At 35.8% G+C, this 23605-nt stretch overlaps 1 protein-coding gene across 1 annotated transcript in view; it reads right to left on the bottom strand.

The window, feature by feature from the left end:
* LOC150098243 (BOS complex subunit ncln) overlaps window positions 1-23605 on the bottom strand; it is a 351007-nt gene that overhangs the window by 297904 nt on the left and 29498 nt on the right. The window contains exon 3 of the mRNA XM_090406188.1: window positions 18347-18491. Within this exon, the coding sequence (XP_090262314.1) occupies window positions 18347-18491 (145 nt within the window). The remainder of the gene's footprint in view (window positions 1-18346; window positions 18492-23605) is intronic.

Here is a 23605-nt window from a genome sequence, read left to right as displayed (position 1 = left end):
ATTGCAAGCCAGTGATGGGCCAACAGCAAATTGTCTGTTAATTTTTGCAATACAGTGTGTGTGTGTGTGTGTGTGTGTGTGTGTGAGAGAAAGGAGAGAGAAATGTATAGTACAGACTAGCTTATAACCTGTTGCTCATACACTGCAATATATTCCTCTCAACAATTTATGTTTCAATCATATCAAATTCCTGATATACACACTCAGGGAGTGTACAAGATATTATGATGGTACCGTACATGAAAAATTTATATCATTACTAACTTCCTATTGGGGCTTTCCTTCAAATTAATCTGTTATTTGTCAGGACTCCAATAGTCTGATCTCATATTTCGGTCATCCAAGGCACTTCTAGAATTATTAATAATGCTAATATTATGTATGCATTTTTTCTCATTGGTTTATTCTATCTAATAATCTATAATCTGTTAAAAGCATGTATTTCCTGGCTAGTCTGTCTCTTTTATCAAGGAAAAGCCCTGTCATTTTTATAAAAAGAAGACAAGATAATGTTCACTTTTAGTTGATGAAATAATAATAAAATGGAGTAAAAATTTACACCAAGGAATTAAACTTTCACCTACAGTTAACTTAAACACGCTCCTCTTTGCAGATGACCAAATAATAATTACAAATTCTGAAGATAACGTACAGAAAGCTATTTTAAATCTAAATGAGATATCCAAAGATTATGGTATGATAATATCAACAGAAAAATCAAAAACTATGGCCTTTAAAGGACAAGATCCAGCAAGAACTAAAATAGTAATAGATAACAAGATCTTAGAACAGGCGAATTCATTTAACTACCTAGGATGTATGATCACATATGAAAATGAAAAAGATATAAACGTAAAAATTGCAAAATATTTAAAAATAACAGGTGTAATTAACTCTATATTTAAACCAAACCTAGATCAAAAACAAACCAGGCTAAAAGTATACAATACATTAGCCTTACCGGTCTTAATGTATGGAAGCGAAATCTGGACAATAAAACAAAAAGACAAACAAAGATTAACAACAGCAGAAATGAAGTTTATGAGAAAAACTGCAAAGTATGCCCTATTTGATCACAAAAGAAACGAAGATATTATGAAAGAATTAAACCAAGAACCAGTAATAGAAAAAATTAAAAAATATAAACATAAATGGATGGAACACGTTCAAAGAATGAAAACAGAAAGATTACCAAAACAAGCTTTAAAGTACAAACCATTAGGAAAAAGAAAACCAGGACGTCCTCTTAAATGATTCGACGATGACTTCTAAGGCCGGAACAGGCCATGCTAGGCCTAAATCCTTGATACGTATGATGATGATGATGAATATCCAAGTGTACTAATGATAATTATGATCCAGGATACATGAATCGAAATGTTGGTAACTAATCTATCTTAATCAAATAATTTTTTAACTGCATCTATGCACAAATTATGCAGAATTATAAATATATCAATATTTATATAAACAGTAAACATATGTCAGATATTTTGGTGAAGAAGACAAAACCTATGCACGATCAAAAGATTGAACTATCTTCCATGAAGAATGAAAAAGACTTCCAAAATGCTGCACACCACTGAGTACAGGGTGTGCAACATTTTGGAAGTCTTCAATTTTCTGACAAAACCAGTTATGCTTAATGTAAGGCATTTCTGTTTTTTTGCCAAAGTACTTGATGTTTGTCATTTGCTATGTGAAGAGCTAATCCAGACTTGATATGTGTCTTCTCTTTACAACACTATTAAAATGATCTGATGGAGATCTCTCCAGATGGGGAGAATGATGAGATTTCAGAGGTTGTAAGAATCTGTTAATCTTATATAGTGAAGTGAAAGTGACCTTTAATGCCATGAGTTCACGATTGGTACAATCAACATGAGAAGCATCAATGGAAAGGAAATGGAACTAGCAGAAGAAATGGATAATTACCAGATTCACATAATAGGCGTAACTGAAGACAAAAACAAGTGAGATCTTTCTAAGCGATAAAATGTTATATTTAGGTCATAGTAATCAGGGAAAAGAGGAAGTAGCTATAGCATTCAATGCCAGTTATGAAGATAATTTTCTTTAATTGCAGACCATATCAAGTAGAGTGATGTAGGTAAATATTAGAATGGGAAACTGGATAATAAGACTTATTTGTGCTTATGGTCCCAATGAGGAAATGGAAGAATTTTTTGAGTCATTAGACATGGTAGCTGGCATAATGAAAAAAGAAAAAGTGGTCCTTGTTGAAAATCTAACAGCAGAGCCAAAACTTATTACCAGACATACAAGGAAATGTTTTTGGAAAATTTGGAGAAAAGCACAAAGGTAATAATAATGATAAATGCCTGCTAGATTTCTGCTCAAGACATGGATACACCATGTTACAACATAAAAATGTGCATAAATTCACATGAAAATAAGATGCAATAAATACGTAAAGTCTCACTGACTATGTCATTGTCGACACTGATTTCTTCCCATTGTTCAGGACCCTAAAGTGTACAGAGGATTTGAAATTGGAAGTGATCAATATTTAGTTTTGAGCAGGTGATGGTACAACATGACAGAATTTCATGCCAAAATTTCAAGAAAGTTTTAAAACGAATCAAAGTTTAGCACCATTCTGAAGTGAATTGTAATACTCAAATACATATACAACATTGAAGAAAAATGAAAGAGTTTGAAAGCAATAACCAAACCTTGGAGATTCAGCGACAAGCCCTGAAGAAAACAATGAGTGATTCAGCCAGAGAGGCATCTGGTGAGGTTGTTTGTAAGAAGAGGAAAATCAAAATTCTATGGACTCAGGAAGTTTAAGAGGCAGTTAAGGAAAAAAAGAAAGCATATCGAAAGTTCCTGGCAAGCGAGTCAGCTTGCTTGTCAGGAACTTTCGCTCTTAGAGAATACAGAAAAAAATGCAAGGGCTAAGCTGTGTGCAAAAGTAGCTAAACAAAAGTCATGGGAAGACTGGTAAGAACATAAAAAATAAATAATGAAGGTGGTAAACATTCTGGAAAATCATTAAAAAGCTCATAAATTGGGGGGGAAAAATTATTGCTGAAAAGGAATCAGAGATGATGAAGGTGAACATGAAAACTGAAGACAAAAATATTTCAGATATTTGAAATAATTACTTTAAAAGACTTCTAAATGAAAAGCAGTATCAACACGGTGGTGAAAATTCCCAACAGGAATCTAGTCAAGAATACATATCCATACTTGAAGTAGAAAAAAAAATCATCAAAAAGCTGAAATGTGGAAAGCAATTGAAGTTTATGAAATTCGACCAAATATTATTATTATTATTATTATTATTATTATTATTATTATTTCGTGACACCTCCAAGGAGTTCAAAGACCCAACGAAGGAGCGCACCTATCCTAGGTCTCCATCATCTGTACTATCGCCATCTACAGATCATCATCACCACCACCACTAGTATATCTGTAAATTGTGTGTGTCCTAAACACCGAATTTTAATGCGGGATGAAAAATCAGAGTTTCCATATGAAGACATAAAACTTTTACAGTGGCTGCATTGCATAATTCAGAAGGCCTGGTCAAATAGTGAAGTGAAAGTGACCTTTAATGCCATGACTTTGAAGAAAATAAGAAATTTTATCAGTGGCATTGCAGATGGAAGCTAGGAAGGGTGGCCACATCTTTAAAATCTAGTTTTTTAATTGTCTTGGATAAAGTTTGTAAACTCTCGCTGATTGTCTTATGTCCATATCCATTAAAGGCTAAGGTATGAGTGAGATAATGAAGTTTTTCTTGCTTTTTGATATGTCAATGGAGATGATGCAGGCTCTGTCCCTTAGAGTTATGTTGAGCATGGGACCAACAAACCATCCCGTAAAAAATCAACTGTCATGAAACAAGTACCAAGTAATCTTCACTGGATGGTCTTAAATGGATATTAACTCAAGACTTTGAATAATGGTTTCCGAGGATCACGGAATATAAGCTTGTACAGAGTCAGAGCATTTCAAGAATTTACACATGAATTAAACAGATGTAAAATGGATGTAATAGCAATACGAGAGACATGTTGGATAAGGGATATCTAATTTGAAGAAAGACAATCTTTTGCTACTTTATTATGGAATCTGTGGAATTCTGTCAAAAAAAAAAAAAAATTGACTGAATACCACATGGAAAACTATTACAAAAAACTAGAGAGGTATAATGTTCCATTAACCACAAAGAAGCATTTTGAAAATGCTTTTCTCTTAAGTATAAAGAGCTAATAAGCTTCATTTCGGCAATGAAAACATTACTTAAATTAAGGGGATATTAAATCCCACAGAGTTTTAAAACCAAATAAGAAACTCAAAGATTGAAATCAGAGAGTTTCTTGCCGAATATAGTAAACTATAAAGTATCGGCGACACTAGCGTTAGCCAATGCAAGTGATCCTAGTACGTAGTACAATACCAGAGCAACTCGTTGCAAAGGTGGGGGAAGTTCAGATCGCTATTCTTAGGTATTTCCCATAATGTAAAAACACATTTCCTAGGAAATGTATGCTGTTATTACATTATGGAGGGAGGTCACTACCCAGACCGGTTTCAGCCTTTTTTGAGGCTTCATCAGTGAGTAGCTAGACCTAATACCAAAGTGTATAGCAAAAAGAACTTATGTACTCTGCAAACGAGTTTTCCAAATAGGTGCAACCATTAAGTTACTTAAGTATAAAGAGCTAATAAGCTTCATTTCGGCAATGAAAACATTACTTAAATTAAGGGAATATTAAATCCCACATAGTTTTAAAACTGAATAAGAAACTCAAAGATTGAAATCAGAGAGTTTCTTGCCGAATATAGTAAACTATAAAGTATCGGCAACACTAGCGTTAGCCAATGCAAGTGATCCTAGTATGTAGTACAATACCAGAACGCAGTACAATACCAATACAAAACCTAAGAATAGCGATCTGAACTTCCCCCACCTTTGCAACAAGTTGCCCTGGTATTGTACTACATACTAGGATCACTTTCATTGGCTAACGCTAGTGTCGCCGATACTTTATAGTTTACTATATTCGGCAAGAAACTCTCTGATTTCAATCTTTGAGTTTCTTATTCGGTTTTAAAACTATGTGGGATTTAATATCCCCTTAATTTAAGTAATGTTTTCATTGCCGAAATGAAGCTTATTAGCTCTTTATACTTAAGTAACTTAATGGTTGCACCTGTTTGGAAAACTCGTTCGCAGAGTACATAAGTTCTTTTCGCTATACACTTTGGTATTAGGTCTAGCTACTCACTGATGAAGCCTCAAAAAAGGCTGAAACCGGTCTGGGTAGTGACCTCCCTCCATAATGTAATAACAGCATACATTTCCTAGGAAATGTGTTTTTACATTATGGGAAATACCTAAGAATAGCAATCTGAACTTCCCCCACCTTTGCAATGAGTTGCCCTGGTATTGTACTACGTACTAGGATCACTTGCATTGGCTAACGCTAGTGTCGCCGATACTTTATAGTTTACTATATTCGGCAAGAAACTCTCCGATTTCAATCTTTAAGTTTCTTATTCGGTTTTAAAACTATGTGGGATTTAATATCCCCTTAATTTAAGTAATGCTTTTCTCTTAATGCCTTATAATATGCTTTTTCCAGATCTACAAAACTTTATTGCAGATTCTCGTTAAATTCCCATGATTTCTTAACTACCTGTCATAAAGTGAGCATCTGATCCTGACAACCCAAACACGTTTCAATTCAAAAATTTTCTTAGCCAATCATGCTTTCAAAAATTTAAACTGGAACACAACTTCCAGCATTTCTGAATTATGTAGCACAGTTACCATAAAACTTTTATATATCCACATTTGAGAATTTCCAGCCAAATATCATTTGATGATCAGCTGAATGCTACTTTGCTTCATAACATGATTGACACAGATGACAAACAACAGTAGAACTAGTGCACTCCCTTTCCTTACACCTAATTTTACATCAAACTATATTCATTTCCCTCCTTTAATCATAACAACTGTACTGCTCTATATAATGTCCCATTCATACTACATAATTCGTAGCATTTTTGAAGGACTTGTCTCCTGATTATTATATTCTCATGATTTCTCAATTATTTGTCTTAACCACGGTACCAGCCATGATGTATATATACGTCCACATTACCATGGATGCGAAGTGCATATTAAAATTGCAATACCACTGATATTACATTGAAATTTATGATGGATACGAAGCTTTTGAGGATGCGTATGTGATCTTTAAATGGCCGGTAAGGTGGTTAAAATGAAAATCGGATTCTCACAATTTCTATTTGGCCTGAATCCAGCTTGTTTTTCTTCAAGTTTCCCTTTCCCCAATTATGTTTAGCCTCTTCTCAAGTATGCCTGCATAAATCCTACCTGGAACAAGTAATAGTGAAATTCCTCTGTAATACTCATAGTTAGCTTTATTTCCCTTTTTATAGAATGGGTACTATGAGACCTCTGCTCCAATCATCAGGAACTCGATCTTCTGATCAAGCCTTTTGAATTATCCAGTGCAGCCACGGTAAAACTCTTATACTTGAATATTTCTAGCTGAATATCATCTACTCCAGTTGCCTTTCTACATTTCAGGGTTTTTGATGGCTTTTTTACTTCAAATATTGTTATGTACTTCCAACTACATTTTTTTTGAAGATTTTCTACTACTGGTCTGTCACTTCGTTTCATTTAGCAATCTTTCAAAGAAATAATCTATATCTGAAAATTTATCACATGCAGTCTAATCAACCAAACAATGAGATAATATCTTCCTTGGAAATTTCAACATTTCTGAACAGCTTCCAATTCCCTAACTTTACTGAACAAGCTGGAAGAGAAGCTGAATTCTTTGCTTTCACTAATGGCCTAACACAAATTGTTAACATCCCTACCAGAATTCCAGATAATCTTGACCTTGAAGACTCATCTGACAATGAGTTTACAAGGTTAGTTCCTGTTTCCAAACTCTCATTTTTCCTGAATAACCACTGGTACATTTACATTAAAATTCACCTCTAAAATCAGATCAAATTTCATTCTTTGAAATCTTTTGTACATCTTTTTCTTTTCAATATTCGATTTCATACTGCTCAAAAGAAAATTCCGATCATTTTCTATTTCAAATCCTCTGTATACTCATGTCCAGAACCAGAGTGAATATATTGCTATCAACATTAGCAGTCAACGAGATTTTTCTTATTTTATGTCTTTTTGTCAAGTGAATTTGTGCACATCTTTATGTTTGGGCATGGTATTAATACTGAGTAGTTTATATCCTAAAACTGAAATTCAGTACACTTCTTCTTCAGCTGCTCCCATTTCTGATGAGTCTTCTCCACTGATTTCTATTGCAGACTGCTTGTGCAGGTTTTTCTCCTTCAGATTTTCCACTACATTATCTTTCCACCTCTTCTTTGGTCTTCCTCCTTGTATTTCCATCATCATGATACTTCATCCATCATATTTTTCATTTCGCCTCATTACATGTCCATACCATCTTAATTGCACTAATTGCATTTCGTTCGTGATTGCAGTCACTTTTACAGTACCTCCGATGTGTTCATTCCTCCTCACCTGGTCTATCCTTGTTACTCCACACAGTCATCTAAGCATTTTCATTTCTGTAGCACTAATCTTGCTTTCAATGAACTTCTTTATAGGCAGTGTCTCCATTCCATATAGCATTGTTGGTCTCACTACCATTCTGTATATTTTTCCATTCAATTTCACTGGAACTTTTCTAGCACAAAAATTTCCTGACATTTCTTTCAAATTCTTCCATCCTGCTTGAATTCTGTTATTGACTTCCCTTTCCACTTAACCTTTACTATCCATTACTAAACTTGGATATTTTAATTTATCTACTTTCTTATGACCTCTCTATTCAGCACTAGATCTTCAGTGTCAACATTTTGACCACACATCAGATATTCAGTTTTTTTCCCACTAACTCTCAGTCCTCTTTTTTCTAATACTCTGTTCCATCTTATCAACTTTTGTTCCACTTCCTCTTATTTCCACACACAGTACAATATTGTCTGCATATAACATACTCCAAGGTGCTCTTTCTCCCTCTCTGACTTGCTCTATCAAAGTATCTATTATTATATTAAAGAGAAAAAGACTGAGTGTTGATCTCTGATGTAAACCAACTGTTACCTCAAACAGCTCCTAACTGTTGCTTGCACATTTCTGTACATTTCTTGTATCAGTTTAACATCTGGTACTTTCTTTTCTCTTAGACTACTCCTCCATATCTCTTTTCTAGGTACTGTATCATATGCCTTCTCTAGATCTATAAAAACAACATGTAGTAGCATTTGTCCTTTCATGTATTTTTAGATCCTCTGCCTCAGAATAAATACCACATCCATAGTTCCTCTTTGAGACATAAAACTAAACTGTTCTTTTGCAATATTAACTTCTTCTCTCAATCTTTCATCTATGATTCTTTCAAATAACTTCATCGTATGAGACATAAGTTTAATTTCTCTATAATTACTACAGTCTCATATCTCCCTTTCCCTTATACTTATATCATCATTATTAGTTGTGCTCTTTTCTTTGAATATTCCCAAAATATTTATTTAAATATCCATTTTTTTCTCTGCTGTTTAGCTCTCCAATAAGGCAACTTTTTTTTTTATGCCAACTCTCATGACTTTCATAGTTCTTCCAATTCTGCATCAAAAGGGATCCTATGAAGAAATAAGTCTCAGTATCCAATTTCCTATTTTGATGTTTGCCACAGTACACTTACTCAAAGGTGCCTGCTAATCAAAAAGATAATCTTCATGTTTAATGTTGGATATACTACAGCTGTTCCTCCTTTCCCTGATCATAAATGTCTGAATATAACATTAACTGTTACTGTTAATTAAAAAACATTTATATAACTTATTTATATCTCATAGTTGTTATTTAAAAGAATCCCACTTGTTTTTGTCTTCATTGCTAACCTAGCACCAATAATGTAAATGTAGTACTGCTTTAATTCTTTGGAAATGTACTTCTTTTCTATTGATACTTCTTGCATTTATGATGGGTTTTGTTTAACTGGGCAATACACTCTAGCTGGCATGGCATTTAATCATGTTGTATCAACATCCTTTGGTTTAAGGCAATGCAGAATACAATTTGGTTGGCCAGCATATGAAATTGTAATTTAACTAATCAATTTTGATTGATTTAACTAACTTCCATCAGACAAAAATGAATTTAAAAAAAAAAAAAAAAAAAAAAAAAAAAAAAAAAAAAAAAAAAAAAAAAAAAAAGCATCATATTTCATCCTATATAAAAAAAGGAATTGATTTTGAGATATTCTCTCTTCTCTCCCATGGTCCTAAATGGACCGTTGAGTCATTCATGGCAGGTAGATAATGTTCTTTGTTATCATCCTCCAATCATCTCGGTCTCTTGTTCTTGATGTCAGCTGAGAAAGGGAGGAATTTGTCCATTTATTTATGTTGTCAGCGCATTTTAATTAAGGTCGGCCCCTAACCCTTGATCCAGGAACGATTCCTTCTAGTGTTTGCTTTGGAATGCCATTAGCCCTCTCCACATGTCCGAGCCATTTCATCTGTCTTCTTCTGATGACTGTCAGAATATTTTCCCTTTTTTCCCCGTCTATTAAATTAATCAGTTTCCAAACATTTTCATTGGTTTCGTGAGCAGTATAGGGAATTCTCAAGCGTCTTCTGTAAGTTTTCATTTCAAAAGACAGGAGTCTCCTCTCATCTTTCCTCAATAAAGTCCGGGCCTCACAACCATACAAGAGGATAGAATTCACCAAAGTGTCAATTAGTCTTAGTCTGGTTGTGATTGCTATTCTGTTATCTCTCCACAATGGTTTTAACTTTTGTAGGGCCACAGTTGCCTTAGCAATTCGGTATTGCTAAGGCAACTGACAAATTTAATGTCAGATTTGGAGCGACCATCTTGACTCAGCGTACTTCCTAGATAAGTGAACTTGTTTACATTCTCAATTTGTATCTTTAAGGGTTCAATGTCTGATTTTTAGGTTATCGTTGGTTTTGTTTTTTACAGGTTTATATATAATCCATTTTTTAATGTTCCAAAAATGCAGCTGGTTATCTCTTGTAATTCTTCTTAACTTTCTGTCAGAAGATCAATATCGTCTGCAAAACATAAGTTGTTTATTCTTAGTCTCCCAACTACTATTCCAGTGTCATATTCATGAAGAGCTTCATCTATGACATATTCCAGAAAACAATTAAAAAGAAGAGGGGACAAGATGCATCCCTGTCTTACATCCCGTTCTTCCCAGAACGGTTCACTGCTGTAATTTTTAATTTCAATTCTCATATCAGATGAGGAGTAAAGAGATTTAATAATCCTAATGATTTTATTGTCTATACCATAATATTCTAAAATTTTCCATAATGCCCCATGCCATATTGAGTCAAAAGCTTTTTGAAGGTCTAAAAAGTTGTAACAAATTATTTTGTTATGTTCTATGAATTTTTCACCTACTATGTGTATTGTAAAAATATGTTCGATTGTACTATTGGATTTCCGGAAAACTGCTTGTTCATCTGATAGTCTGCTTTCTATTTTCTTATTGATTCTTGACAATAATATTTTTAACAGGATTTTGCTTGGATGGCTAATAAGGCTTATTGTTCTATAGTTGCTACATTTATTGCAACGTCCTTTTTTAGGAATAGGTACAAGGACAGAAGTATGCCAATCAGAAGGCCAAGTCTCTGTGTTCCATACATCCTGAAATAAATTTAGCAAGGTGCCTATGATGATATCACCTCCTTCATGTATCAGTTCCATTGTAACACCATCAATTCCTGATGATTTTCCTGTTTTTGAGGAGCTAACTGCTGCAATGACTTCTTTTAATATTGGATAATCTCCTTCCTCCGAACCTCCTGGCAAAATTTATTTGAGATATTAGCAGATGTATTACCACACCAGGGTATATACATCTGCTAATATTAAAATCTTCTTTTACAAAGAATTTTATAACAAGATGATACTCAATTTTATCCATTTCAATGGACACAGACAACACTTTTGCTTCAGACAGCTGTATAAAACAAACTACTTGATAGAATCCGAGGTACCTCAGAAAAAATTACCAAAATCCTAAAAAAATATAACTTGACCTCTTGTTACAGACCATATAAAAAAGTGGCGTCCCTTATCTGCTCCACTAAAGACCTCCCTTAGACCTACCTGGTGTACACCAGGTCCCTTGCAGCTGTAAGCTGTCCTAATTTGGCCAAACAGGCAGAACAGCGAATGTCAGAATTTCAGAACACAAGCACTACATCCATTTTCACCAGTGCAGCCACTTTGGCCTTGCAGACCATGCCCTGGATACTTGCTACAGAATAGAATACGGTGGAAGAAAGCCGCAGTTATACACTGTAGTAAATTCAAATTTGAAAGGCTATTCATGGAATCAGCCTCAGCCCTAAGAAACATGCCAAACCCCAACAAATTTGGTTGCTTGAGACTGTCCCAAATTTGGGAGACTTACATCAGAAGACCTTCAGCCCAACAGCTGAGAATACTTACATAGCCCACTAGGGGGCACCATCAGGACTTTTAGGAGAAACAACAGCTTCCTACTTTGTCCTCAGTTACTGTGTGTAGTGCCTGGTTGTACGTGTCTTTATTTTAAGTTCCTATGAAATGGCAACGAAATATTGGAATATGCATTAAAGTTTAATTTTAATTTATATCATTTGTAGGTTGTAAATTCCTTAGGTAATTTAATAAGTATGTATAACCATCTAAGCCTTTCTATGAGAATTACTATCATTCACGGAGATTCCATTGCACGCAAGGCCCGCCATTACAGTAAAATGAAGCTGAAGCTATCATGACAACTGAACCGTCTGACCTTCCTAAAACACTGCCGGGATAATCAGGTAATCCCAAATTGTGTCAAATTCAAGCACCGTTTCTTGTCACAAAAGGCTCTCTGAATTTATAACCGCGCCAGCCAGGCTTTGCTACGAGAATCGCATAAACAAATCGCCACTACGTGCTGTCTCCTAGCTAATGCTAACTTAGCTATAAGGGTGCTAGAAGAAGAGCTTTCTAGCACATTAAACCACAAGCTTTGGTCAATCTTATACGACATCGTGCACTGCTGCTGATAAAGAATTTAAAAAAGTATGAGGCTGACATATCAAGAAATTTGAGAAATTAAAGAAGTATTCAACCTCTGAACACCAAAACTTCCTACCGACACTGTAGTCAACCTTTCTTCAGTTAATTTGAAGCCTGAAAAAGTCAACGCTCTCTCATGTGGCTGCAACTTCGCCATTGCTCCCAGAAAATTACCAGCTCAGGATATAATGATCCAAATTGAATGCGGAATCCACCACCTTCCAAACCATGTGGCCAACGATATTAGATTGGATGTAGCTTGTGTTCTCACCAAAGCTAGACCACCAAAAACCAACATATCCAATAAGGAATATAAATCACTGCAGGAATTAAAGAAAAACAAAGAAATAATAATCACCAAAGCGGATAAAGGTAACGCCACAGTAGTACTTAACCAAACAGACTACACTGTTAAGCTTAAAGCTCTATTATTAGATCGGACTACTTACCTCCCTATTGAGTACAATCCCACCAACTCAAAAATTAGAAAACTCCACAGGCTCCTTGAGAAGATTACTTCTTGGCCTGTAGAAGTCACTAACAAATTAACACCGTTTAACTCCATACCCCCCCCCCATATATATATATGGACTCCCAAAAAAACAAAGAAAATGTGTCATTATGTCCCATAGTGGATGGCACTGATTCCCCCACATACAAATTAGTTAAACATTTAGCCAAAGTGCTCACACACACTATACTGGCAACACACCATCACACATAAAAAACTCAGCCCATTTCAAAAGCCAGCATAGAAAACCTTACACTCCAACATACTGACATAATGGTCAGTTCTGACGTCTCCTCCTTATTCACAAATGTCCCACTCAAAGAAACCTTAGAGCTAATCCAAGCTAAATTTCCTCCCAATATCTCAGCCCTATTTCAGTTCACTATGAACTCAGGCTATTTCGTTTGGCAAGGAAAATTCTACAAACAAATAGAGGGGACAGCCATGGGTTCACCACTCTCCCCACCCTTGGCTAACTTTTTTATGGAGACTTGTGAAGAGAAAGCCTTAAACTCTGTCCCACAGAAACCAACCATATGGCTTTGCTACGTTGATGATGTGTTCGCTATTTGGCCACATGGCTCTGATACACTCCTCTCCTTCCTAACACACTTAAACAACTAACACTCCAGAATCAAGTTCACCCTGGAAAAGGAGAAAAACAACAACCTCCCTTTCTTAGACACACTAGTCACCCGCCAGCCTGATGGAACCTTGGTTTTCTAAGTTTATAGAAAACCCACCCATACAGGCAGATACATTCACCAATCCCCCCCCCCACACACACACACAACAATATGGAGTTATTAAGACACTACACAACAGGGCTAAACTTATCTGTTCAAATGACAATGCCCTAACCACTGAACTAAACCACATCCTCAACACTTTCTCAGCCAATGGCTACCCACCTCCCGCCGAAACAAAAATCCAAAAAATATTGACACCTGTTAACCACTACCCCCCCCCCTTTCACAACAAGGACTATTCTAAATCCATCACCATTCTCTACATCTGGGGCACCTCGGAAAAAATTACCAAAATCCTAAAAAAACATAATTTGACCTCTTGTTACAGACCATATAAAAAAATTGGCATCCCTTATCCGCTCCACTAAAGACCAACCACCTCCCTTAGACCTACCTGGTGTATACCAAGTCCCTTACAGCTGTAAGCTGTCTTATTTTGGCCAAATAGGCAGGACAGCGAATATCAGAATTTCAGAACACATTCGTTTTCACCAGTACAGCCACTCTGGTCTTACAGACCATACTCTGGATACTCGCCACAGAATACTAGGTGGAAGAAAGCCATGGTTATACACTGTAGTAAATTCGAATTTTAAAGGCTATTCATGGAATCAGCCTCAGCCCTAAGAAACATGCCAAACCTCAACAAATTTGGTTGCTTAAGACTGCCCCAAATTTGGGAGACTTACATCAGAAGACCTTCAGCTCAAAGACCGAGAATACTTACATAGCCTAAAAAGCATAGACTTTTAGGAAAAACAACAGCTTCCTGCTCTTTGTTCTCAGTTACTGTGTGTAGTGCCTGCATGAACGTGTCTTTATTTTAAATTCCTGAGAAAATGGCAACGTGACGTTGCCGAAATATTGGAATATAGATTAAAGTTTAATTTTAATTTATATCATTTGTAAGTTGTAAATTCCTTAAGTAATTTAATAAGCAAATAATTGATAGAATGACTTGCAATTTCACATGGATGCTTATGCCAGATGTACAAACTTAAAAAATCTCTTGCCAATAGTTGAAAGTTTATTTTTCACTTGGTTAGCATATAACAAAGTTAGTTTAATCCTTTATCCAAGTGTGAGCAAAGTTTGCACCTGAAAGTATCTTCAGGACTGGGGTAAAGTGGTAAAACACCAGGGCAACTCGTTGCAAAGGTGGAACAAGCTACCAACATTCCTATCTCAGTATCTCCCATAATGCAAAACACATCTCCTTGCAGATATGTATAATGTTATGCATTAAGGGAAGGGCCACAACCCAGACTAGTTTCGACCTTTATTGAGGTCTCTTCAGTGGGAGCCAGGCCCAAGTGGAGATACCAGGCAGAAGCATTAGCAGGTCATCTCTACCTATACGAGTTGCCAAATGGTGTGCCACCCTTTTTAATAAATTACTCTGGATTTAGAGAAAGATGTTGAAAGTTTATTTTTCACTTGGTTAGATTATAATAAAATTAGTTTAATCCTTTATCCAAGTGTGAGCAAACAAAGTTTGTGCCTGAAAGTATCTTCAGGACTGGGGTAACGTGGTACAACACCAGGGCAACTTGTTGCAAAGGTGGAGCAAGCTACCAATCCTCCTATCTCAGTATCTATTATAATGCAAACCACATCTCCTTGCGGATATGTCTAACGTTATGCATTAAGGGAAGGGCCACTACCCATACTAGTTTCGACCTTTACTGAGGTCTCTTCAGTAGGAGCCAGGACCAAGTGGAGATACCAGGCAGAAGCATTAGCAGGTCATCTCTACCTATTGGAGTTGCCAAATGGTGTGCCACCCTTTTTAATAAATTAGTCTGGATTTAGAGAAAGATGTTGGAAGTTTATTTCTCACTTGGTTAGGGTACGTTATGCATTAAGGGAAGGGCCACTACCAAGACTAGTTTTCAACCTTTATTGAGGCCTCTTCAGTGGGAGATAGGCCCAAGTGGAGATACCAGGCAGAAGCATTAGCAGGTCATCTCTACCTATAGGAGTTGCCAAATCGTGTGCCACCCATTTTAATAAATTACTCGGATTTAGAGAAAGACGTTGAAAGTTTATTTTTCACTTGGTTACAATATAATAAAATTAGTTTAATCCTTTATCCAAGTGTGAGCAAACAAAGTTTGCGCCTGAAAGTATCTTCAGGACTGGGGTAAGGTGGTACAAAACCAGGCCAACTCACTGCAAAGGAGGAGCAAGCTACCAACACTCCTATCTCAGTATCTCCTATAATGCAAAACACATCTCCTTGCAGATATGTCTAACGTTATGCATTAAGGGAAGGGCCACTACCCAGAATAGTTTCGACCGTTATTGAGGTCTCTTCAGTGGGAGCCAGGCCCAAGTGGAGATACCAGGCAGAAGTATTAGCAGGTCATCTCTACTTATAGGAGTTGCCAAATGGTGTGCCACCCTTTTTAATAAATTAGTCTGGATTTAGAGAAAGATGTTGAAAGTTTATTTTTCACTTGGTTAGATTATAATAAAATTAGTTTAATCCTTTATCCAAGTGTGAGCAAACAAAGTTTGCGCCTTAAAGTATCTTCAGGACTGGGGTAAGGTGGTACAATACCGGGAAACTCGTTGCAAAGGTGGAGCAAGCTAACATCACTCCTATCTCAGTATCTCCCATAATGCAAAACACATCTCCTTGTGGATATGTATAATGTTATGCATTAAGGGAAGGGCCACTACCCAGACTAGTTTCGACCTTTATTGAGGTCTTTTCAGTGGGAGCCAGGCCCAGATGTGGAGATACCAGGCAGAAGCAATAGCAAGGTCATCTCCAGCTATAGGAGGAAGAAAAGAAAAATGTTGAAAGTTTATTTTTCACTTGGTTAGACTATAACAAATTTAGTTTAATCCTTTATCCAAGTGTGAGCCAAGTGTTTCTCTAAATCCAGAGTAATTTAATAAAAAGGTGGCACACCTTTTGGCAACTCCTATAGCTGGAGATGACCTTGCTTCTGCCTGGTATCTCCACATCTCCACATCTCGGCCTGGCTCCCACTGAAGAGACCTCAATAAAGGTCGAAACTAGTCTGGGTAGTGGTCCTTCCCTTAATGCATAACATTAGACATATCCATAAGGAGATGTGTTTTGCATTATGGGAGATACTGAGATAGGAGTGTTAGTTGCTTGCTCCACCTTTGCAAGGAGTCGTCCTGGTGTTGCACCACCTTACCCCAGTCCTGAAGATGCTTTCTGGTGCAAACTTTGTTTGCTCACACTTGGATAAAGGATTAAACTAATTTTATTATACTCTAACCAAGTGAAAAATCAACTTTCAACATCTTTCTCTTCTTCCTCCTATAGCTGGAGATGACCTTGCTAATGCTTCTACCTGGTATCTCCCACTTGGGCCTGGCTCCCAGTGAAGAGGCCTCAATAAAGGTCGAAACTAGTCTGGGTAGTGGCCCTTCCCTTAATGCATAACGTTAGACATATCCGGAAGGAGATGTGGTTTGCATTATAGGAGATACTGAGATAGGAGTGTAGGTAGCTTGCTCCACCTTTACAAAGAATTGACCAGGTGTTGTACCACCTTACCCCAGTCCTGAAGATACTTTCAGGTGCAAACTTTGTTTGCTCACACTTGGATAAAGGATTAAACTAATTTTATTATACTGTAACCAAGTGAAAAATAAACTTTCAACATCTTTCTCTAAATCCAGAGTAATTTATTAAAAAGGGTGGCACACCATTTGGCAACTCCTATAGGCAGAGATGACCTGCTAATGCTTCTGCCTGGTATCTCCCACTTGGGCCTGGCTCCCACTGAAGAGACCTCAATAAAGGTTGAAACTTGTCTGGGTAGTGGCCCTTCCCTTAATGCATAACGTTAGACATATCCACGAGGAGATGTGTTTTGCATTATAGCAGATACTGAGATAGGAGTGTTGGTAGCTTGCTCCACCTTTGCAACGAGTATCTCCCACTTGGGCCTGGCTCCCACTGAAGAGACCTCAATAAAGGTTGAAACTTGTCTGGGTAGTGGCCCTTCCCTTAATGCATAACGTTAGACATATCCACGAGATGTGTTTTGCATTATAGCAGATACTGAGATAGGAGTGTTGGTAGCTTGCTCCACCTTTGCAACGAGTTGCCCTGGTGTTGTACCACCTCACCCCAGTCCTGAAGATACTTTCAGGTGCAAACTTTGTTTGCTCACACTTGGATAAAGGATTAAACTAATTTTATTATCTTGCCAATAGTGTTGCTATCTATGGTCGAGGCCAAGAACTTATCAGACCACCCTCCTATGCATGTCATTATAAATTGTGTTTATTACATACCTGTTTGGTTAAATAGCTATAGTAATATTCTGAGATATATCAGTTTTAGAAAATCAAGCAAATCATTACTAAAAATTGATGGCATTATTCTAGAGCTCGGAGAGTTTTGACAGTGCTCTTCAAATGAAAAAATTTGGTTCAAATTCAAATCCCATCTAAGAAAATAACCTTTATCAGGGTTTTCAAATGCAGGTGAGTTAGGCTATCTCATAATCTAACTCACCTGCATTTGAAAGTGAGTTAGGTTATGAGATAGCCTAACTCACCTGCATTTGAAAAACCTGATAAGTTAGGCTATCTCATATGGGGATGGATAGGTTTTTTTCCCTCCTTGAAACTTGGGTTTTTCATCCCAACGGGCCAGAAGAACATCCACAACTGACAGTCATAAGATGCTATGCAGACAGGCCCACAACAGGACAATGAGAGCCTATCATGCAAGAAAAACTGGGATTATTATTCTACTAAAGTTCAATATCTTAACTTCCCTTTTCTTCTTTTAAATAGAGCTTTATTATATTTCTTATATAGTCACTAATTTAATTCAAGAAATCTTCAACAAGATGAGATACAGTCTTTAAGAGCTTTTACAGCCTTGAAACTATATATAATAAATATTAAACAACTTAGATAATCTACCTTCAGATGCGGTCTTCGTTTTTTCACTGTCTGGAGATTTTTGCATGCTTTCATACATTTCTGTGATTTCTGGTGTTTCATGAGTGAAGTACACTGGAATGTTTACTTCCTCTTCCAGCAAGTTTTTTTCTAATTCCATTATGTGCTGTAACAAATAAGTATATACATAATACAAGAATCATACAAAGGTGCAACTTACAGAAATGAACTAGTAAATTTCATCATAAATTACCAAATGCCAACTTGATACCAAGGTGATTAGAATCCTAAAATTTCTGGAAATTATTTGATCACATAAATGGAGAGATATTAAATGAATTTACTAAATAAGCAGATGTGTATCTTTTCACCTCTTGAATGTTTGACAATCTACTGAATTCATGATAAAAGACAAAGATTAAACTATTGTCCTGAGAATAAAAATCGATTAACAATAGTAAATTATGACACTCAACGTTTCAGCCTCTATGTTGAAACAGCTTTCAGAAATATATATATATATATATATATATATATATATATATACAGTAAGAATAGATCAGGCTTATAATATAACTAGTAAACTGTAAGAATTTACTAACTTTAAGAAATTCTGTATGCTACTGGAGAAAATTTTACAGCTAAATTTAAGAACAGTTATACCATCATCACTACCAACACCTTCATCAAATTCCTGATATGCATGCTCAGAGAATGAACATGAGCATACAATAGCACTACATTAAAAAGTTAAATCATTAACTTCCTATCAACAATCTTCCTCCAAATCAACCTCTATCAAGACTCCAATGTTATCAGATCTTATATTTCAGTGTTCTACAATGTTTCTTATTGTATCAATTCACCTATATCATGGTACTCCACTGTGTCTTTCTACTACCATATTGACAAAAAATACTTGTTTTACTAACCTTTCCTCTCTCCTTCTGTTTAAGTGATCACACTGAGGGTATGTCTGCTAACACATTCCTGAATACTAACAATTCGTGTTAGAGGCTTAATGGGGTGAAACAACACCGAGAAAGGATTAACCATATTGTTGAATTCTTCCAATATTTTGTACCAGCCACTGAAACATCATCAGGGAGTACAGCATGAGAGACACACAGAAAGGCAACAAAAAACAAAGTGAAGTGAAAGACTAAAGTCCTAACTAGGTGGGGACACATGTTAGTAGTCTAGAAAATAAACTGGGATCTGAAAGTATTAGTGTTTCCCATATTTTGGGAAGTTTAATGCAACTATATTTATTTAAATTAGGTTGATTTCTGAGAGCAGCTACAAATTTCAAAAATAACCTTTCTCTTCTAAATTCACTGTGATGAGCATGGTCTGCAAGGCCCAGTGACTAGTCATGACTGCAGATGCATTTTGTGTGTTCTTCCATGTAGATGTTTGCTAATCTCCGTCTTTCCATAGCAGGCCAACTTGCAAGAATAGGGCACATTATATACTCCATGTACAGAGACAGGAGGGAGTTGATAACAGTAACAAGCTTTCAGTGTGGCTTGAAAGCTATGCAGAGATTGTATTTCTTTAAGACTCTAGCTAGGCTTACCATACGTCCTGGTTTGAAGGTATGGTCCTGGCCAGTTTGTCATTTTGTCTTGGTTATTTGGTAAAAATTTATAAGTGCAGAATATACACAGTACAAAAAAGTGCAGCCTTGGAAAATGGTGATTAGGCAATACGAATACCTCACTTTGACTCTGGCCTGTAAGCTGCATCGCAAGCCATTGTTGAGCATGCGCAATCTTAGTTGAGTTTAGATTGCGAGTCGGTGTTTCTTTTTGGTGTGTTGTTTGCAATTTTTTTTACTTCATTAAATTAATTTAACCCCAAAATGTCAAAAAGAAACTGTGTGTTTATGGATGAATTAAAAAAGGATTATCTGTTTTGAAGAAAGTTTGTGGTCATATTGACAAAGTGAAATGTGAACAGTGCTTTTCAGAACTTTCTGTGGCTCATGGTGGGCGTTCAGACATAACAAATCACTTGACATGTGTGAAACATAAGGCTAATCTAACAGCGACAGGAACTTCCTCAAAAATATTGTCATGTCATATTTTAACGGTACCGATCCAAGTGACAAAGAATTTTTAATAGCTGCTAAAGAAGCAACTTTTGTATTTCATGTTGCTATTCACAATCTCAGCTTTAAGTCTGCCGATTGTTCATCTAAATTGATATCAAAGCTTTTTGAAACAAAGTTTAGACTGGGTAGAACAAAATGTGAAGCTGTCATTGTTAATGTGATTGAGCCACTGTTGTTTCAGCAACTTTGTGAAGATTTAAACAAAACAAATTTTGTGACGATATCAATTGATTCTTCCAACAGAAAAGAAATTAAAACTGTGCCATGTGTTGTGCAGTATTTTGCACCAGATTGTGGAGTAAAAGTTAAACTGTTAGACTTTCGATCAGTTCCTGGTGAAACTGCAGAAATACTGACAAACCATTTAATGTCAGTTATGAAAACTCATAATATAACAAAAAAAAAAAAAAATTAATGGATTTTGTGGAGATAACTGCAATATCAATTTTGGGGGTGTAAAACGGAGAGGAAAAAATATTTACAGTCGATTGAAGAAGGAACTAGGAAGAAATATTGTGGGCATTGGTTGCGGTGCTTACATCGTTCACAACTGTCTTCAAACTGCAGTTGATGTTCTACCTATTGAAATAGAAGCTTTAGTAGTCAAAATTTATAAATATTTCCACATTTATACGGTTCAAGTCACTCAACTAAAAGCATTCTGTGAATTTGTAGATGTAGAGTATAAAAAGGTTCTTCAACAAGGCAACACCCGTTTTCTTTCGCTACTTCCAGTTATTGACAGAATACTTGAAATCTGTGAGGGACTGAAATCATATTTTATTTCACAAGAACATTGTCCGGTGATAACAAAACAGGTCTTTGATAATGATTGTGGTGAAATGTATTTGTGGTTTGTGCACAGGCAATTCAAATTGTTTAACAAATCTATCTTGATTATGGAAAGTACAAAAGCAAGTGCAACAGATATTGTCATTGAACTTAGAAAATTAAAAATAAATCTTGAGGAAAGGTGTGATAATAAATTTATACCTCAAAAAGCAAAAAAGCTTTTTAGAATACTGGAAAATAATGGAAGTATTAATACAATGCTACAAGAGTTTACAAAATTTTATGACCATTGTCTTTCTTACATAGAGCTTTGGGAAATCAGTTTTGGTGTAGCAGAATCTTTTACTTAGATAAACAACAATGAATTAACTTGGTCGGAAATTGAAGCTTCAGGTGAAAAAAATTAATGAAACTCTTGCAAATAATGCAATAAACATGGATGAACTGTTTGATGAAGTGTTGATTGCAAAAGCTTTTTGGTCGGCAAACTATGACATTTTGAAAAATACAAGTTGTGAAGAAAAATGGATACAACTATTCAGTCATTTCAAAGAAAAGAACATTTCATTGCCCAATCTTGTCCAAATTATAGAATACATTTTCAGCCTGCCAGGCACATCTTCACCTGTTGAAAGGATATTCTCAATAATGAATAACATATGGTCTGAAGAAAGAAGTAGAATGGCTAAATCAACAGTAAAAGCTGTATTGCGCTGCAAACTTAATAGTGAACTAAATTGTAGTGAATTTTTCGACGCGATTAAAAATAACAAAGAATTTTTAAAGAAAGCTCACGCTAGTGATAAATATTAATAACTTTTTAATAATAAGTTATGTTCAGTTAAGAGTAATTAAAAATTATTACTACAAAATGTTGTTTTTTGTTAACCACTCTGTTATTTAGCCTTTTGAATCATAAGTACTTAGCATAGAAGGTGTTACTTTCTGTTTTGAGCAAACTCTCAAAAATGTCCCGGTTTGATAAAAAAATTTTATGGTAAGTCTAACTCTGGCTATTTTTTCTGAAATGCCTCAGACACTGGAGATGATGAGAGCATTACTAAAATCTTTCTGAAGAGAAGGTAGAGGATTGAGGGAAGAATTGATTTCTATTGATACTGTGGGAACGGTAGCCATTAGATAAGGTTTGATACATATGATTAAGTTCTTTAAGAGAGGACTCATTGGAATAAAGAATAAAGGCTAAATGATACATTATTGGAGGGGTGGGGAAATGATGGGACAGTTTGTGAATGTAGATAGAAGGTTTGAGAGGTTTGAATCTTGAACACCTTTGTTCACCAATATTCCTTGCAATTACCATATCATTTATAAAGCAAGTTTTTTCTCCTGATATTACTGATCTGTTTTCCTTTGCTATCTATTCTGGGTATTTCTCTTGGAAACACAAAATTTATAAACAGATACAGGGTGCCTCTATGGGTTCTCACCTCTCACCCCACCTCCTTGCCAATTTTTTGATTGAATATTTTGAAAAAAAGCTCTTGACTCAGGCCCTCTCTAACCTATCTGACTACAATATGTGGATGATGTGTTCTCGATTTGGACTCGTGGTCCAGATATATTAGAATCTTGCCTCTCTCACCTCAATAGTCTTCACCTTAGAATCCAGTTTATCATGGGAAAAAGAAACTAATAATAGTTTAGCCTTTCTAGACACCTTGGTAACACCTACAAAATGATAACCTGTCCTTTTCAGTATACAGGACCCACCCACACAAACAGATACATTCACAAACTTTCACATCACCACCCTTTCAATATTATATCATTAAAACACTAACCAATAGAGCCTATGACCTTTGCTGAAATGAATCCTCTCTTACAGCAAAACTTAATCATATACACCACACCTTCTTATCAAATGCTACAGTTCCCACAGTATCAAAAAAATAATCAATCCTTCCCTAATCCTTGACTTTCTCTTCAAAAATATTTTAGTATTGCTATCATCATCTCCTATATCTGAGGCACTTCAGAAAAAATAGCCAGAGCCTTAAAGAAATACAATCTCTTATGGCTTGAAAGCCATAAGAGATTGTATTTCCCACTGAAAGTCTACTACCACTATATGTTCTACTAAAGATCAGCTCCCTCCTTTCTCTGTGCCTGGTGTAAATAAAGTGCCCTGTTCCTGCAAGTTGGCCTACTATGGACAAACAGGAAGATCAGCAAATCCACATGGGAAAATACAAAAAAACAAATAGGGGAACTTGTTTAAAGAGGTGTGTGCCTCAACCAACATGAAATTCTATCATGTTGCACAAGAATGTTATTTTAGTTTAAACCAATAAGAATACAATTTGTTCAGCTAAATCTCAAATTTCCAACACATCTTCATTCATTCAGAA

Source organism: Typopeltis vanoorti, chromosome 16 (assembly GCF_054136105.1).
Source record: "Typopeltis vanoorti isolate ZY-2024b chromosome 16, IOZ_Tvanoo_1.0, whole genome shotgun sequence".
NCBI classification, from domain to species: Eukaryota; Metazoa; Arthropoda; class Arachnida; order Uropygi; family Thelyphonidae; genus Typopeltis; species Typopeltis vanoorti.
Note: the sequence above shows the minus strand (reverse complement) of the source record. Positions and strands in the feature narration are given on the sequence as shown.